The sequence below is a fragment of the Mustela erminea genome, chromosome 4 (genome assembly GCF_009829155.1).
Source record: "Mustela erminea isolate mMusErm1 chromosome 4, mMusErm1.Pri, whole genome shotgun sequence".
NCBI lineage: Eukaryota > Metazoa > Chordata > Mammalia > Carnivora > Mustelidae > Mustela > Mustela erminea.
The window spans coordinates 135226618-135246168 of NC_045617.1; the positions used below are offsets into that span (position 1 = coordinate 135226618).

Here is a 19551-nt window from a genome sequence, read left to right on the forward strand (position 1 = left end):
CGAAATCCAGTTTTCTTATCTGTAGTATAAGCCCCACTTTTTCTTCTCTCAAAACGTTGAAGAGTGCATTTGTTGTCAACCATACTTCAGTGAAAAAAAAAAAAAAAAGAATTTGTGGAATGGTAGCCTCGATACATAACTTAGAGTTTTAGGGTAGGCACCCAGGGTTCTGAAATTGGGCAAAGCCACAGAAGCTGCTGAGGTATTAGAGATCAGAGAGGCAAGGCCACCTGAGCCCTGGCCAGGCCCGGGCCTGCACAAAGTGGGCGGGGTCTCGGGGCCTCCCATCAAACACAGCTGGGCCTGCACGCTGCAGTCCCTCTCCTGGCAGAAGGTGGCGGCAGCGACCATGTGCCTCCAGCCCCTTAGAAGGGGAGCCTTCAGCCTGGGTGGCTCAGTCGGTTAAGCAGCGCCTTTGGCTCAGGTCCTGGTCCCAGGATGCTGGGATGGAGCCCTACATCTGGCTCCCCGCTCAGCGGGAAGCCTGCTTCTCCCTCTCCCACTCCCCTTGCTTGTGTTCCCTCTCTCACTGTGTCTCTCTGTGTCAAATAAATAAATAAAATCTTTAAAAAAAAAGTGGAACGGGGGCGGGAGGGGACGTTGGGAGCCTTCCCCGGACAAGCCACCACCACCGAGGCCGGAGCCCTTACCCCCATTACAGGACCTACTTTCCTATGGGGAAGGGCTTGTGGACGGTTCTTAATGAATGCAGGCGGCCTGATTTACTGTTTCCCATCACAGAACCCGGCACTGAAGCCTCTTAAGACAAACGGAACAGAAAGTCCATAGGAAACGGCAGCCTCCCCAGAACACCACCACCATGAAATTAAATCAGGCTAGGCTAGATGTGTGCTCACCAGAACTGCTGTGTTCATCAGTAAGAGCTTACATTCCACACTTTTCAAGATTATTCTGAATACAGGGCCGACCGGCCGGCCTGGAGCTGTGGAGAAGTGCAGAATGACTGGGGGTTTGGTTGCCCTCTAGTTATGTTTTCTGAAGCAGCCAAACCAGATAATCTGGTTTAAAAAAAAAAAAAAAAAATCTTATAGCGGCTGAATTATAAATCTCTCGGGTGAACAGAAGTCTGACTGTGCTACATTTATAGTGGGCAGAGCGACACAAGGTTTCAAAGATAATTCCTGACTCCAGGATTTTACAATTGAATAATTATCTGGTTTTACTACCGGAGTGGCTCCAATTAAACAAATAACTGCCAAACGTGCGGTACACTTTACTTTGTTGAGTTATAGCTGAAAAAAAAAAAAAAGAGAGAGAGAGAATCTATCTTGCAGGAATCCTGGAGATGAAATAGTTTTAAACTCCCCGGGGGACAAAAAGAGCAGTCACACAGGACAGTTCAGGGACGTGACAGCTGATTCTTTCTTTCTTTAATAGTGGTTTAAAGTCACAAGTCCTGGAGCCAGATTGCTTTGGTTCAATTAATAGCTCCCCCACTTTTTAGCTGTGTGGCTTTCGACAAACCACTTAGCCTCTCTGTGCCACAATTTCCACATGTGAAAACGAGTACATAGTAACACCCACCTCATAGAGTTTTTGGAAGGGTTAAATATGACAATCCTGTATTATCATGGTAACTCTTAATATTATTTCTTATCCCTTTACCTCTGCATCATGTCCTCTACTTAAGATGACAAAATCTTCTCCTAAAATAGAGATAATAATAACTGTCTATTATTAGAGAGAGGACAGGCTTTGTAAGTCAAGGACTGTAGATTTCTTCAGCCACTGGTTTATTTTATAGCCAAGGTGTCAACTTGGCATTTGGCCTGTCAGAGAAATCAGTGTTTTATTCTGGTGACAAAAAGCTAATAACATGCGCCAATCACAACCATATATTTACACCACCTGGCAGGGTGATCAACACTGGTAAGAGCTCGCAAAGAGAAGGGTTTTTTCCCCCATGAGTGCCAAGCCCAATTTATTTCATCAGTTGCCATGATTTTTTCTCTCTGTAAGAGTCAAATGAAACAAGATGATATCACTGAATAAAAGTGATCCTAGACTTTGTCACTTCTGTCACTTTCTAGATCAAGGTACTCAGCGTTGATTTCCACCATTTATGCTTTCCAATCATAAAGGTATGAACATATTTTCTCTTTGTTTTCTCCCTGCAAGGTGGTTATTATGAGACTAAAAACATTCAGCAATAGGGATAGGAGGGGGAAAGAATCATTGTAGGCTCAAGGCTCTCTAGGCCAATCACTGTTCTAAATAAGGGACTGTGGAAATATGGGGTGAACCACTTCAAGAAGGGGAACTTTCCTGGCAGGTAGAAGGATTTGTTGCTGGTTCCATCCTAAAGTCAAAAGTATTAAGAATCTTCAGGATTATTCATTCCTCTGCTCTCTCCTATGGAGAAATCATGGAATAATAATAATAATAATAATGGAAAGCTAATAGTACAGAGATAACTGATACCTGTGTCTTCACACAGTTGTAGCCTGTCCATGGAGAACCATAACTCATGCATTATAATAAAGACTTTCGACATCCTGATTTAGAGCTTTTCAACACGATTTATAGCTTTTAAAGAAAAGATTTATCACCGAGGTTAGCCAGTGGCTATTAGCCAGAACCGAGTATTTACAACCTCACATTAAAAAAGGATGGGCCAGAAGCTACATAATTCAGAAAGGAAACAAAGCGGCTTAGAGCTAGCACAAACCTGCAGGTTAGACAGGTAACACAAATTGTCAGTCCGAAAGCATAGCCACCTGGCCAACCATCATTTTAATAATAGCATGTTTGTTTAAAAGCATTAGGTCTGGTGTCTATTCTAAAAGTCACACCCAATTCACTGCAATGTGCTTCTAAGTACAGTATGTCTGGAAGCTGCTTGCCTGGTTAGATGAGGGAGCCTTAACAAAATAAGAATATTCTGAGCAAGTTAGAATCCTTTTGCCAAGAATAAACAACAAGGGAGCAAAAGGCACGGGAGAATAAGGTAGCATGGCATTCTGTATACTACGGGGACAATAAACTGGCTGCACACTTCAGACCCTCAGCCCATTCAAACACAAATGAAAGTATTTTCAAGAAATGGCAGATACTTATCGGTTCTTATACCCAGTATCATTTAAGGATGTCAGAAGTCTCCACCATCCTCTGTGTAACAGCACTTGCGGCTTTTAATTTCTCCCACCAAAAATCCATAAGGCAAACTGCTTCTCATACCAAATGCTTAAGGTAAAGGCTGAAAACTGCTGTTAAGAGCCAGTCTGAGACACTCAGCAGTGCTGATTCCTCCCTCATTACGGCTCCGGGACAGTGGAGGCCAGGCCTGGGGGAGCCCCGGAGACTTGAACTCCCCTTCAAGCTAGACACCCTCCGAATTCCAGTGGCTCCCGCGGCGCCTTTAAGACGAATTCCCAAAACTTTCAGGGGAGATGGACCCTGGTCTGCCGTGAACTCCGGGAGTGGGGATCAGAGACTGGGTGTCTGCCTGCCTGCTTGCATGCCAGCCTCGGTAAGGGAGACCCATCTCTCCGGGGCACAGAAGTGGTGGTGGCGGTGGGGGTCCCTGCACAGACGTTGTCACAGTGGGCAACACACGCGCGCGTACGCGGAAACCTTACGGAAGAGGCGCCCGCTTACCTTATACTTCATCTCGGCGGCGGAGAGTTGAGCCGGTTTCCTACACTAGTGAGACGGCATGAAGCCCTGGCGAGTGCGGCCCTCCATGGAGTGCACTGCTAAATGAAAGTGAGAACGAGCTGCTCTGGCAGTCGCAGCGCGCCGAGCTCCCGAGCAGCCTCTGAGCTCACTGTTTTGATTGAGACAGGCCGAGAGCAGACAGCATTTGCATACCGCTCGCCATTGGCTGGCGGGCCAAGGTAGCGCGGGGCTCCGCCCACCTCCTAACTTCGGAAAACCCACAAAGCAGCTTGTCCTGTGCTTATTTCTTTTTACACTAGCAGAAAGGATGGAAAATCAAAGTGGAGAACCCTCTCGAGCTTTACACCCCATTCTCCCCCTCCAAGAAGAAAAAAAAAAAAAAACCAGGAAAAGGAGATTCTTTTTCAGATTAACCTAACTTTGAAAGAAATCGAATTCACAGAGCAGTCTGACCGTCATGCTTCCTGTGACCTAGCAACTCCTTCATAAACCCATTTCAGCTCAGAGCCATTCACCTCCCAATCTCTACATGAAACGAATTCGGGGAACAAAAGGTTTTCTGTCTCCGGGCCCCTTTTTACTAACTACCCCTGCTGATATCGCTCTCTCTTTCTTTCCCCCCCACCCTCCCCTTTTTTGTGGCTGTTTGCTTTTTTTGTTCTTTTCAATGTTCAAAGTCCTTGCGACGTCAGTCTGCAGAGGAACCAGAAAACAATTCTCCCTCAGTGAAAAGGAGCTCCCCTAGCACAGGCTTCCCTGGCCGGCTTCTCACCGGGGCCTCAGAGGGCTGAGTGTCAAGCACATTCAGTGAGCTCCTCTGGCTTTGTGGAGAATAAAGGTTAGATGTGACCTATCCCGAAGAGGCTGGCCAGTGCACGCCCTATACATCATCGCTGTCCACTGAGCACTGTCCTTTGATGGTGGGCATTTCTAGCCCCAGCTTTGAACACTGCAGTGTTTTCCTTCTGACCTCTCTCCTGAAGATGACCCACCAACACTTATTATCCGGGGAACAAAAAATGCCCACTGTTTGATGAGCCTGGTTAAGAAAGACCAGTCTGTCCAGGGAAGCACAGAACCTTTGGCTCAGCCTCATGATTTCTATAGAGAAAGAGATCACCCAGGAGAAGACAGAAAACAGTCACCTTTAGCGACTCTGCAGCAGGATAGAGCGGATAGAGGGGAAAATTCCTTTTCACGGGGTCTCAGGATTGAGACTCGGTGATTGCAGACAATAGCTGTCCCTGAGTGGGATGGGCTCCAACCAGACTACATGCCTGGGATGGAAAAGTCGGCCTGTATTTTTTTCCTGACCTAGTTGGATCAGAATCAGTTTGATTCCCCTCCCCCACAAATTCCCAGTGGATTAAAATTTTACTTTTATGATCCAAACAAAAAAGAACAGGAGAGCAGCTGTCCTGTAAAAGTGGTTTCCAGATACAGGGCTCATAGTTTTAGATCAGTTTAATATGGCACCGATACCCTGGATGTGAGCAGAAGCCCCCCCCCCCCACCCCCCACCCCAGCGGTCATAATGAGGTTGACACACCCGTTTGGGCCTCAGCTTGGACTTTGCTTTTCCTCATTTAGCCTTGGAGTGAAAATGAGCCTGAGTGATTTTGCAAGGTCTTTCTGAACGCAAATCAAGCATGTGGCATACTGCACTGTGAAGGATCTTCCTGACAGTCCCACAGTCTTCTGGACGAGTCATTAGTTTGCAGGAAATTGTTTCTGGTGTCTGCCTGGATCAGTCAAAGGCCTTCTCATCTGTAAGATGAGTCTTGTGGCCTCCAGAAGATGGAGATAACATTCCTTTGCCTTCCTAAGCGGTAAAACTGAATCGTTTCGTTTGATGAGTACCATTGAGTAGGTGAACACTATCTCACTCCTTTTCAGGGCTTTCGAATGGTTCCCCAAAGCATTTGCTGGGACTTTTTGTCATTTTGTTCTCTCACTAGAAAGTTTAATTCATGCTAAGTGGTCCTCTTGCTTTCCTGTTTCTCTCCTGTTGGGTAAGACACCTTAAATCTACCTCAAGTTCATTTTAGGGCAGTATGGGTTGGTGTTAGTTACCTTGGAGTCGGGTAAACTGTGTTAGAATCTCAACAAATTTTCTTAATGTCTTGACTTCGGTGCCCTGAATATAAATTAGAGAAAATAATACTATCTACTTGCTGGAATTAGGAGTATGAATGAGATAATATGCATAGGGGCACTTGGGTGGCTTAGTGGGTTAAACATCTGCCTTCGGTTCAGGTCATGATCACAAGGTTGGCGGATGGAGTCCTACCTCAGGCTCCTTGCTCAGCGGGAGTCTGCTTCTCCCTCTGCCCCTACTTGCGCTCTCTCTCTGTCTCTCTGACAAATAAACAAAATCTTAAGAAAAAAAAATGAGATCATGTGCCTAGAAGTTAATAGTACCCAGTACATAGTAAGATCTTAATTAATGTTTGCTTATTAATATTTTGTTATTATTTCATCTTAAACTCATCACATATTATTTTATTGCTATATTGTAGAACATTATTATGCTATATAAATATATCAAAATCTATTTAATTATATTAATTACATCTGTTATGACTGTTAGACTGCTGTCAATATTTTAAGGATGATAAGCTTTCAGTAAAAGGTAGAGAATGGCTTTCTAACTTAGCACAGCTCGACTGAGCACCTCCCAGCTACTGTTTCAGGTGAGGAAGTGAGAGCAGCAGCCCAGACACATACAGTCGCTTCCCTCTCGGAGCTTACAGTCTACTGGGAGAGCGGGACAAGAAGTCAATGAAGATGTAATAGAGTTTTGGAGGAATAAGTGCCATGAAGAAAAATCAAGCAGGGAAAATTGCTAAAGGAAAACAGATGAGGCTTGGGTGGGGAAGCGTCTTCTTTTAGAGAGAGGTCAGGGAAGCCCCTCTAGAGAGGTAATACCGAAGCAGAAATCTGAATGGCATGAGGCATCCACTCAAAGATCTGGGGAAAGAACATTCCAGACAGAGGAAAGGGCGTGAGCTTGGTATGTTTAAGACCAGCATCCAAGCCAGTGTACCTAGAGTCGGGGACCTGGGCTTCGGGTGGAGGAGACCCAGACAGGTGGGTGGTGGCAGCCGGACTCTCAGTGCCAGAGGAAATCATCGACCTGATCTGAGCAGAGAATGATGTGATCTATTGCTCAGTGTTTTTACCCTTTGTGTAAACACTCAAGGGCAGCAGGCTGTTGGTTAAAATACTGAGTCTTAATGCAGCTTACATAACGCAGATAGCTGTTAGTTTAACAGCTACCCTGTGCTCACCAACGCCCTGGCAGCCCTCAGCCCTGCCACTTGCCTGCTGGTCGGCCAAGGGCTCTATTTCCCCAGACTCTGATACAGGCAGGAGCAAGGGACATGGCACCAGGCACCGTCCAGATGATTTTCCAGCTGCCGCTGGACCCGGGCGTGGATACGGCCAGAAATCAAGAGGATGCCGGAGGGAAGAGATTCTCCTATGCACGACTTGGGAGGAACCCATGTGGCTGCTGTCTAAGAGTGAAGGGCAAGGTCAGAATGTGGGAGGTCAGACAGCGAGCTCAGGAATCTAGAGCAGTCCCTCGGAAGGGGACGCAGCTACTCCGAGGCTGGGTGCCTTGCACAGGGTGCCGCGATGTTGGCTCGTAACAGCAATCTCTGCCTCAGGCCCGTTCCCTGTCTCTCTCCTCTGATCTTTTCCAGTCCTTCCCTTGTCATTTCCCGACCTGCTTCCTCTCCCTGCTGGAATCTATCTTCCACATCGCTACCTGTTTAATTTCTAGAGTCCAGAGCGCCTCACAGGGCTACTGGGATTAAAAATCTCTAGGGACCCTTCAATGCCTTTAAAAGCAAAATCTGCCGACTTTGGCATAGACTATAATTTGACGCCCCCCCTTCCTTTCTGGCCTCATCCCCTCCCATCCCCCCACCCCCCACCCCACCCTCCAGCCGGACTGGGGGGACTCACCAATTCCAAGACACCCTTGTACTGTCCTGACTTTGCACAGATGGGTCCCTCTGCCTAGCGCGTCCTCCCTTCACACGTCTGCTATCAAGCCGAGCCCCAACACTACCCCTTTTGTGCTTCCTCGTCCACAGCCCCCACTCTGCCCACCTCCTCCTTTCAGAACTAATTCCTCCCTCCGTGCACTATGCCCCCATTGTTCTTGGAACACAGCCCTCTTATAAGGCTTTTCCACATTGTACCATAATATTGGTTGATCTCTGTGGCCCCAGCTTCGAGGTGCGCTTCGGAGGGACAGAGCGGTATCTCGTCCATCTCTGTGTCCCCGGCAGGCTCATGCCTCACAGGGACTCATGTGTCTCCTGCATGAATGGGCGAAGAAGAGGACAGAAGTAACTTCAAAAAATGGCTACTGTCTGGAAGATCTGCGTGATACTCAGGAAAGGAATGGAGAAAACTTGAGTTTGAAGGCAGTAGTGTGGCTTCCATGGATAAGAAGCAGAGATAAGATGCAACTTTTCAGAGCCAACTCAATGCCTCTTTCTGATTCTGGCTCTTGGACATGGTTTTGTCTGAGAACTATAGCTTGTGGGCCTCCTGTTTTTGTATGACCGATGAGCTAAGAATAGCTTTTACATTTTAAATGGTTGGAAAAAAATAAAAAGAAGAATATTTTGGGAGATGTGAAAATTACATGAAATTCACATTTCAGTGTCTATAAATAAAGTTTTATTGGAATACAGGCATCCCTTCTTTTATACGGTGTCTTCTGAGCTATAATGGCAGGCTTGGGTGGTTGTAAATTGCTCCCCCCAATGTATTGTTTGGCCCTCCCCAGGAAATATTTGCTGACCCATAGTCTAGAATATTGCAAAATATATCTATCCCTGAGTTCGGACTCAAGTATAAATCCTTCCACATCTACAGAGAAGCAATCTAGAAATACCCCTTCTAGGGCCATGTGTTACCATTTCTAGTTTGAAAACAATCTATAAAAACCAAAATTATTTCAAAAAATAATCCAACACAGCAACTTTTCCATTCTGCAAATCTCCAGAAACCTCCCTAAACAAAGATGAGCCACCAATCCCTGTCCTACTCAGCCTTGATGGAAACCCCTCCCAGCTGCCAGGCCACCGTGCTACATATCACAAACATGATTTCATTGAGTATTTCTCTAATATGACAACCCTAATTTTACAGGTAACAAAATTGGAGACCCAGAGAGGTCACATACCTTGCACAAGGTTCCAGGGGAGGGGTGCGGGGTCTGGTGTGGGAAGGCAGGCTCTCTGGCTCCTGAGTCTGTGGGTCCTTGCCATTATGCCTACTGGCCCCCAGTATCCCCTGGGAGTCTTCATTATCTGAGCCCTTACTTGTCAGTTAGCTCAATAAGGTAGCTTGTCCTTCGGAGTGGGACTAAACCCAACTAAAGAGCAAGCTGTCAAGTTGTGACACACCTTATCGAGCCCTGCTTGTCTAGACCATCTCCCTTCATCATCATGCCTCTCTAGATCCCATCTTTCCCCTGCTTGCAGCCCGTCTACTTCATGAGACCTTTCCTTTCCATTGATGATCTCTTCCCCAGCCATTGAGTCTCTCCCTACCTCTGCCCTGTGTCGGTGCTTTCCAAAGCTGACCCTCTTCAAAGCAATTATGAATGCTCCATGGGCCTGGGGTGGGAACCCGGCATTTGTACATTTTTTAAAAGATCTCCCAGATGATTGCGTACACAGTGTGGCACGTATGCCTTGTCATTTAGTGCTTAGGTGTTGCCCTTACTGTTTCTTCTGGAAGGAAGAGCTGCTTTTCTGCGATGAGATTTCAAGCCACTTGGGGAAGGATTTATGTAGGCAACTGAGTCTCGTGGTACATCTTCCCAGAGCCCTGTGCCTTGTCCATGCTCCCCACCTTCACTGATACCAACATGGAAAAAATAAGTCACTTTTCAACCAGCAGGGGAAAGGCCATCTCCCGCCCTAGGCAATATCTTTTTTTTTTTTTTTTTTTAATCTGTTGAGCTGGTCAAGTTCTTGGAATGAATGAAAGTCTATTATTAAAGAGATGTTCCAGATATAGTCTCGAACACTTGTTTCTTCGTGTGCTGGGAAATGGAGTGTTCTTTCACTTTCTCGCCTCTAATATTTTGATAAAAGAGACCCAGGAAGGCCACCCAATCCTAACCCTTCCCACCCAACCCCTCCCTTAACAATGATTTTATTTTTATTAAAGTTTTTCTTCCTACCCCCTCCCTTTTAACAATAGTGTCTGAAGGATAAACTCTGTTTTCTGAAAGAGTTGTTCAAAATATTGTCTTACAGTATTTGTTTCTGCAGATGGAGGATGTTGTTTGTTAAAAAAGCTTGTTGACTCATGATCCCCAAATTACTTCTGATTTGGTGCCCTCTGACTTCTTACTCTCACTCAGTGAAGAGGCACTGGGGAGGGGTGGGACTCTAAACGGCAGAGAATAGAAATGATTCCTCTAGAGTTCTCTTTACAACGCGACGTGATGGATTCCCACACTGTGACGACTTTACAAGATCTCACCGCCCTGTTTTACTGAGCCAAGTTTAACAGTGTGTCATTGTGACCCTCCTTTATAAAAACTCAGCTGTCCTTTTCCCCTACCCCATTTCCCACTGCCTTCTGCCATCTGTCACAGATTCTTCGAGGTGGCTTTTCATTTCCTTGAGGGGGAAGTGCTAAAATGGCGTGTCTTAGACCCCATCAGTCCTCGATAAACCTATGAAAGAACGCGTGAAATCCTGCATCATCAACACGCCACTACAAACCTACATAGACCCCTTGTAAATCGCCCCTGGTGATTACGGGTGATACCTGGACGTGATTTTGGAAAAACTGTAATTGTGAAGTTTTTGATGTTTTATATGTACATCCCTAATAGTGTTATTATAACTTTGGAATCCTTAATTACTACCTTTCCCCCCACAAAGAATAAAAAACAAAACAGATTAAATTATATGTCAAGCAACCTTGCTCAAGTCTAGTAAAATATGATAGGCAAGGATGAGGCCCCATTCTAGCATTTAGGATTTTCTCCACGTGAAGGATTTGGGGAGTTAATTGAGGGCTGAAATGATGAGAAAGACGAATGTGCGAAGGTTTACATTTCTGCTCTTTCAGTGTTTCCGGTTGGGCACACGGATGATGTTCGGTGGAACAAAAGGGCTTTACTGGTAAAATTGTGCAGGCTGCGGGCAAGGCTCGCTCCTGTTTTCTCTTGCTGTAAGGTACCCTGTTATTTCACGCTTCAGGTTGTCCAAATAAACCATTCATTATGTGAAACTGAAGTCTGTTCTGCTGCTAGAAATGGCAGACCACGGATCTTTACAAAGGTCAAGGTGATCTGCCACAAACATGTAGACAGAAATCCCATGCCTGGGCAGAAGGTGGATGGGTGGATGTACCCGCCACAAGGACATTGCTATGCGGTACATATCCGGTAAGAGAGGACAAACACCCCAAGCTTCCTTCCTGCTCCCTTTTGTTCTTCCTTTATACATTCTCAAGTCTGAAGTCTTCCTGTTCTCTCCTTGCATCTGTATCTACAACGGGACGTGGTAACGTGACATGATACACTGTTGCCTCTCCGCTTTGTGCTCCTGTCCAGGCGTAGTAAACAGAGACACTTAGGGACTGTGAGCCTGACGCGCCTGGATAGGGCCGGGGGTTCTATTTCCAGTCTATTTCTCCAGACACACGGGCTATTAAAATTCACCTTCCGCATCCAGCCTCCAGCCTAGCTCCAGGTGAGGGTGGGCAGGAGGGAGATGCAAGCGGAGGTGGGGTCGGCAAGAATCAGGGAGCAGGGCGGGGTGGGGGTTTTAAACACCAGATGACCACTTTTCTGGAAGGTACAGTGTAAAGCATTTCTTCAGGGCTTGGGGATGCATTCCTCCCCAGCCCCCACTGGCCCTGAAAGGGGTCAGCTAACCCAGTCCTCCAAGGAAGGTGGCCTCCTGTCCCTTGCCGCCCTCACCAGCTGGGGCCACTGAGCATCCAGCAGGCCCCGTCCCAGGGCATCGGGCCTGTCTAGCCAGCCCCAGTGGCCGCCAGCTGGCGCTGATGAGAGAGGGGAAGGAATCCGAGTAATGCGGGGGCCTTGGGGGGGGAGTTGGAGGGGGGACGACAGGACTGGAGGAATGTGATGTGGGGACACAGCTCAGCCGGCACTGTTCAAGCCAAGCTTTTGAAGACTTTGATTCGTTTTAGAAAGCAAACAAACTGCTCCAGCTATCAGCAATCTTTTATTTTGTCTGCGAGAGGAATGCCTCTCCAGCGTGGGCTGGGCACGGGGCGGCGGTGGAGACACGGGCGTCCACCCTTGACTTGCCATGTGGAGTGTGGACGGCGCGTTCCTTTCCGCCCACTGAAGCTGAGAAATGCAGAGCAGCTCTCTTCTCGAAGAAGAGCCGAGGGGGAGCCCTGCTAATTAATGAGGCTGCCCGAGACCTTGAGGCTCCCTCACTCACACCACAGGGGCTTACGGAGGTTGAGTGTAAATTTCCATCGTTCGCTTATGTCCTGGCACCCTGAGACTTCAAACGAGGGGGTGGAGAAGAGGGGGTTGTTGTGAAGGGTTTCTAGAACTTTGGTGCCTGTGGTTCTCATGATTCATGCTCTGGCCAGCCTTGGGAGCTTCTGGTCTTCAGAGTGGCTAGAGAGCTGGAGGAAGAAGCAAGGCTTCTGCTCATTCTGCCCCTAGAAGATTGGGGCCACGTGTTCCCCTGATCCAGATATCGTCACCTCGAAATCACTCTTAACATCTTCAAAAGCCATCTCCCATGCCGTTCTGGTCACCAGGAAAACAAATCTCTTTCCTCCTTGCCCAGTCAGGGCTGTGCTTCTGCTTCTCCCCTAAGCCCACCCTGGGACTCAGCTTCGCACTGATTCTCATTTTAACCCTAATCTCTCATATCCTGCTCTCTCTGGGTACATTCAGGACTTCCTTATCCTATATAGAGAGCCACAGTTCCTTGTTCAAAAACCCAGAGGCCAGACGTGTTATGGGATTCCGAATATTTCAGATTTAAAAAAACAGACTGACCTATCCCCCAGACTACACAGTTCCCAGTGGGCCTGGGGCCAGCCTCCCGTAGGCAAACTCATTCATATTTCAGCAGGAAGATGTATAAAGACTCACGCCAAGTTGGGTAAAAGAAGAATATGCATTACCTTGGGCCAAGCCAGGTCAGGGTTCGCTGCCAAATGAGTTGTGAAAGAACTCTAGACTTTCATCCTTCATTACTGTGCATGAGTGAGCAGGGACCACTATACCCCCTAGTTCCTCTGGGCCTTCCCTTGGACACCACTTCTTCCCCCAGCATCAGGCCGAGCGCTCGCTCTCTAACGCTCCCCATGACCAGAGGGCCGGAGTGAGCAGTCTGGAGCCTGACCTCCCATGCGGGCCTCGTCTCCTCTGCCTCTGCTGTCCACTCCGTGGACCACGATTCAGGCCAGCGTCTCTCAGGCTTTCTATGGGGACGTACTGGGACTTTCCATTCCCAAATCATTTACAACACATCAGTCCGTTGTGGTGTAAGATACTTAGCAATATGTTGCTAGAGAAATGGAGTAAAAAAGAAGTCTGAAATACAAGCCTTGTCTCTTGTCTTTACTATGGAATCCAGGGATATAAAACGGCCCCCCTCTAACTGCCACTGGGCTGTGAAGGGCTTGCTCTCCACTTCACTATTGCGGTGGACCTGGGGCGGGGCGGTGTGTGGCCTGGTGGGCGGGGCTTTGCTGGTCACATTTTGGGGAGCCTTCCTCTGCCCACGCTGGAGGCTCTCCTGGACCCTTTGCCTTCCCTGGCTTCCAATGTCTCTATCACCACCTCCATGGCCACAGGCTTTTCTTGCTGTTCCACGGCCCTCGCCAAGACTTCAGTCTCCTTTCCAGGCAGGACTTATGCCAGGTTCTGCCCTCAGCCTGTTTTCTTCTGTGCTGTCCCATTATGTATCAATCCTCTGTAGCGACTTCTACTCTCATTCTTGGGTAGATGACAATCGGATCTCCTGGCCTGTCTTCTGAGTCCCAAACTCACTTCCTACCACACCCATATAGTCCAGAAGTACCTCCCTATTCACGTATTGTGACAGTTAATTTTATATGTCAACTGGGATAGGCCACAGTGCCGAGATATTTGGTCAAATATGAGTGTAGACATTGCTTGAAGCTATGTTGTTGATGAGAACAACATGTAAATCAGTAGACTTTGAGTAAAGTGGATTATCCTCCATCACATGGGTGGGCCTCATCTAATCAGTTGAAGGTCCCAAGAGCCAAAAGTCACCCTGGAAGAAGGGAATTCTGCTCTAGGCTGCCTTTGAACCTGAGCTGCAGCATCAACTCTTCAACTCTTAACTGGATCTATAGCTTCTCAGCCTGCCTTGCAGATTTGGGGCTTGTCAGCCTCCACAATCATGTGCCAGTTCTCTAAAATCTCTCTCCACACAGATGCATGCACGCACTCATGCCTCTTGGTTCTGTTTCTCTGGAGAACTCTGGTTAACATACATATGAACTTCCCACTGAAACAGTGTCCATTTCTAACTATTCTATTTCTATTTATGATTGTGTCTCAGGTGCTTGAATCAAAAGTTCAGACTGATCTTTTGTTGTTGTTGTTGTTGTTGTTTTCCCTTCCTTCTTCCCACATCCATCAGCCAGGTCCATCCCACATCCTCAATATTTATGGCATAAATACCTTTCTTTCCATTCATCTGCTAATGAAGATGCCCAACCACCACTCATGCCTGATCTAGTGATAAAAGGTATCCCCCTGTCCATGCAGATAGGCTCAAGAAATTGGCATGTGACGCACAGAGCCAACCTGAGATCTTCTCTGAGATTTTGAAAAAGAAGCTTGGAGACAGAGGACCTCTCTTTCTTTGGATCATAATGTGTAAATGTACATTTGGTAGTGAATATCTTTTCCTCATTGTACAGAGTGTCTATAGCAAGAGAGAGTGAGTCCACATGCAAAAATAAACAAAAGATATTTGGAGTGGAGGAATGGAGAGAACACTGATGCTGTTGTGTCTGTGCCTCTGGATCAAGCCATACCTGACGTTCATTTTTAGACAACCCAATTCATAAGGCAATGAACACACTTTTCTGCCTAATGTATTTAGAGTTGAGCTTCTTTCATTTGCAGCTATGGTGTCCTGACTAACCTTCTGCCAGAAAGTATTCTTCTAAAGGGCAAAGACTGTAGCTTATTCATATGTATCTCCTAAATGTGACACCACACTTAGGATTTTCTCGGTCTATGTGTTGCACCGAATTCCTAGCTTGTCCTTAAGATATCAGCTACATTATGAAATTGTGTGTGAGAGGAGAGGGAGAAATGACAGAAAGGAACATTTTCTGCAGCTTCTATGATGGCAAAAATAGAATAGAGCCCATAAATATAGGGACGTCCCAGCGTGATGGCAATTGGGGTCATGGTGGCCCAAATGAGAAGCAGATCCACCCTTTCATTGTAAATTCATTGACTGAGAGACACAGATTTCACAAGGAAAGGAAAAGCCAGACATATTTTTACTATGAAGTGTGGGGTAGCAGTGTTTCGTCTACCTATAGATCCGTATAAATATTTATATTATATCGCCTTTCCAATTAACTTGTACTTGTTAATCACTGCCGAGATTTCACTCATCCGTCCACCGATGCTTACTAATTGCCCAGCAGAATGTTAGGCACCCTGGGAATTACAAAGATGACTATACCCAGATGCTGCCCTTCCTTCTTAAATACCTATTACGGTAGCAGCCAAGAGGACTTCATGAAGATAAACTCGTGTAGGAAAAAAAAAAAATCACACCGTAAAGTTATGTAAGTTTCTATTTTAAAATCATCTGGTTCTAATTTACTAAATTTAATGCCTTAGAGTCAATGCCAAAGTACTACATTTGATTTATGGAAATACTTTAGCACATTTTTCCATCGCGCTCTTGTACAATGTACTTACCGCCCTTTTGTTATGGTTAGAAAGATTATGGAGCTTAAAAAAAAAAAGCCTCTTTATGAGCTTGGTGATATTTTATTATAAAATGCCATAAGAAGTCCAGTGAACACTAATACTCACTTAGGAGCATTCCACATGGTTTAGCCTTTTTTTTTTTTTTTTGGTATATGTATATGTATATAAATTTAACAGAGAGGTCTGGAAAATGGATATTTAAAAACTTGCACCTTATGCCAAACCACTACTTTTCGGGGCAAACAAGTACTTTAGGGCGTGGAGGGGTGGTGGTGGTGGTATTTAAATGGCCGTCATACTCTACTACACCGCTAATGAAATACTAATAATGTCAATAGTGAAGGATACAGAATGTCACAGACTCAGACTTCTGGAGGGAGCTTACCAACTATTCCAGCAAAATCGAATCTGAGAATGTGGACATAAACCGGTTAGCAGGACAGAGGCGTGAGGTTTCAGGAGATGTGTTACATCTTCTCTCCTTGACGTGCTCACCCACCAAAGCGGCAAAGGTAGGTCTGTCCCAAGGTCCTGGGAACGAGCCGCCTCTACGTGACCTTTTGGGCTCTGGGCTTGACCTGCTCACTTGACCAGTTCACCTGGTCACAGAAAAATCCAGACTTTGTGTCAGGCTTTTAGCCGGAGCCTCACGGCCCCAGACATGCCCATGAAGGCTGCCCTGCATCTTCAAAGTGGAATTTAATGCTTGTGTGTATGTATTTGGCTTCCACGGTACCCAGGCTTTGCTCAGCTTACCAAAAAAATGAAGGTTTTACACTTCGCACCCACATACAATAAGATGGCTGCCTAGGAATTCCTCGTCCTCTCTGCAGCTTTGCATTTCTTTAAAACAAAGAAACCTCATTTCTCTCCAACAGAATTTAGTCAACTCTTGTACAAGAAAAAAATGGCAAAGCCCAGGCCATCGAAATGTTTCCTTTTGAGCGGGAGATCTTTATGTTGCTATATAAAGGATGCAGGTGACCCAGTGCCTCAGAAGGAATGACAGGGGACCGACTAGCACGGCTCGGGGGCCTTGAACTCAGTCCTGGATCTTCTCCCAAATCCAGACAAAGCTTGGGCAGCAAGAATCTATCGAATGTGACTCTTCCCTGTCTGGCCAAGACTGGTTCTCCACATCCTCTGCCCCTCCCTGGAGCCAGTCTTCCTGAAGAAAAGGGAACACCACGGTTTCTCACTCCTTCTGGAATCTTCTCTGGAGTGCGTCCCACTTCACTTTCTTCAAGTGCATTTCTTTCTCCCCGACCCTCAGCTCAAGCCTCACTTCCTTCTTTGACATGGACTCCAGCCTCTACTGGTGAGTCTTTTTCCCAAATCCTGTGGGATGCTCACAGCCTGGCGTGGACGGTGGCATCACGGGGCTGCTGTGTATCGCTTGTGAACCCCTGGCTGTGCCTTGTTTGGGAGCGGGTGCCTCGTGTCTACCATTGACCTTTGACCTTGGAAGCAGGCAATCCCCTATCTGACCTAGGCAATAGCCATTTGTATGTATGGACCCACAATTCACATACATACACTTTACCATCTTCAGTTGTACTATTCTGTGGTTTCGGGGATGGTCATAGGGTTGTAGCACACATCATCACTAATTCCAGAACATTTCTATCACCTTGAAGAGAAACCCGCTCCCCTACAGCAGTCTCGCCATTCCTTGTCCCTCCCTACCCTGGCAACCATGGCCAGCAATCTAATTTCTGCCTGGCAATAGCAAATTATAATGGGCTTCATGCATTTTTTTTTTCCAGCAGCATTCCAAAAGCTGGCACAAACATGAGATTGCTCATTAAAATTTCTGTATGCATTGAAAAGGATTGCTTCGGTTGTGTGAATGCACATGCATATTTAATACTTTCGAGGGAATGCAGAACGATAACAACCAAAAAATGGTAATTGAATACAGAAAGGGAAAGCCAAAGTTGGGGCGGAGGGAAGTGCCTGGTGAATCGGAGAGGGTTGGGGAGGGAAGGCTTTAGAGAGAGAAGAGAAACACTATCTTACAGGGACAAGGACATTACTGTCTTGGTATGTACCTTGTAAGGTCTTATCATTGTTGGATCCAGCCTAGCAATGACGTCATCTAAACCGTAAGGATCAGGCAGGAGCTAGGAATCCGATCCTCCAGATGAGGATGGAATCTGATGTTCCGAGAGGTGAATGTCCTCCCCGAGACGCACAGTAAGGGTTTAATCAAAGCTTGCTGGTCTCAGATCCCATGCTCCGATATTGAGTTATTTCTTTTGAACACTGTGCAGCCATGGATCTTAGAACTGGTCCTAAAAACCTAAAAACGTAGCCTGATGAGGAAATTGTTCTTTCACGGAAAACAGCCAGAAAACAGGGGCAGGTATACGTTTTCCCTGTCTGCACCGGAAAGGGGGTCCGCTGTTCTGTTAGGCTGCTCTAATGCCCAGTCTCTGCGGCCTCCATGGAGAAGCCACTGGAACTTCAGGCCTTTTGCTTCCCTGAAGCCTCTCTCGTCCAGAAGCAGCTTCTTCCAGACCTCAAGATCAGCTCCCCAGTTGGCACTAAGCCTCCCGAATGCCAGAGCTCCTCTGACCTTCTCCAGCTCTGGTAACTTACATGAGGGGAGACAGAGGCCCAGTCTTGCCCCCTGGGCAGCCCAGCACACAGCTGTCCCTGATGGGAGAGTCTCTGAGAACTTGGTCAAGTTCTTTGCTATCTCTCTTGCCAGCTACCTGCTGTCTCATCCCCCTGACCATTACTTACTGACGCTCTGTGGGGGCTCTGAGCTTCTCCTTGGTTTTCTCTCCCCAGGCAATGTCCCCTCCACTCACAATGCTTCCATAGCCACCCGTTCCCATGCCAAAGACTCTCCAGTCTTCCGGGTGGGGTAATTTTATAGGTTAACTTGGCTGGGCCACTTTGTCCCGATATTTGGTCAAACATTATTCTGGGTGTTTCTGCGAGGGAGTTTGCTTTTGTGGGTGGGGTTCATCTAAACACTTGAAGGCCTGAATACAACAGAAGGTCTAAGTTCCCTGAGCAGGAGGTATTTCTGAGGACGTCATCTGCAGCACTGGCTCTTCCTGGTTCTCAGATTGCCTTTGAACCTGAACTCTTTCCTAAGCATCCCCCATCCGATTTGGGCCTAGCCACTCTCCACAAACACATGAGCCATATCCATCAAATAAATGTCTTTCTATATCTGCACACATCATATTGGTGCTGTTTTTTCCGGTAGAGCCCTGACGAAAACGGTCCCACAGATTTACACCCCAGTGTTCATCAGTGTTCACGGAAACTCTTTATGGTCACATCAAGTCACGGACCCCTGGCTCTCTTTCATTCTCCAGAGCTCCCCAGAAGAATAGCTCCACATCCAGCCGTGGTAGCAAGTCAGAAAGCTGGCATCTCCTTGCCCTAGCTGACAACCTATCGCTAGTGCTCATATTTACGCTTCGCATGTATCTTTCAAACTATGAGCATCCCTTTGTACTGTCTGTCCCCAGCTGTACAGCTCGGGCCAATCTCGTCACTCCCTGAGTCTCTGGGCTTCCACTCAGGCCTCTCATGAATCTCTCTTTTAGAATGGCCAATCCTATGGTGCTCGTTTGATGCTTAAAGAGTCACCTCCCAATTTTCTCAAGAAAAAGTAACAACACAAAATGAAACAAAACATAAATCTCCAATGTGACCCCATACCATAGCTTCTCAGACTTTCTCATGCATGCCCGTCTCCTGGAGCTCTTGTTAGAATGCGGCTCTGGGGGGCACCTGGGTGGCTCAGTTGGTTAAGCGACCAACTCTTGACTTTGGCTCAGGTCATGATCTCAGAGTCCTGGGATCAAGCTGCATATTGGGCTCCCTGCTCAGTGGGGTGTTTCTTCTTCCCTCTTCCTCTACCCCTCCCTCTGCTCTACCTCTCTCTTATTTTCTCTCTCTCAAGTAAA

At 46.8% G+C, this 19551-nt stretch overlaps 1 protein-coding gene across 3 annotated transcripts in view; it reads right to left on the reverse strand.

The window, feature by feature from the left end:
• The window catches only part of NEDD9 (neural precursor cell expressed, developmentally down-regulated 9), a 186898-nt gene that overhangs the window by 43724 nt on the left and 123623 nt on the right, over positions 1-19551 (reverse strand). The window contains exon 1 of one of the 3 annotated variants that reach the window (XM_032341101.1): positions 3619-3799. The exons of the other annotated variants lie outside the window; for them this stretch is intronic. Within the exon in view, the coding sequence (XP_032196992.1) occupies positions 3619-3630 (12 nt within the window). The 5' untranslated portion in view covers positions 3631-3799. Of the gene's footprint in view, positions 1-3618; positions 3800-19551 lie in introns of those variants that run through there. 3 annotated transcript variants of the gene reach the window in all.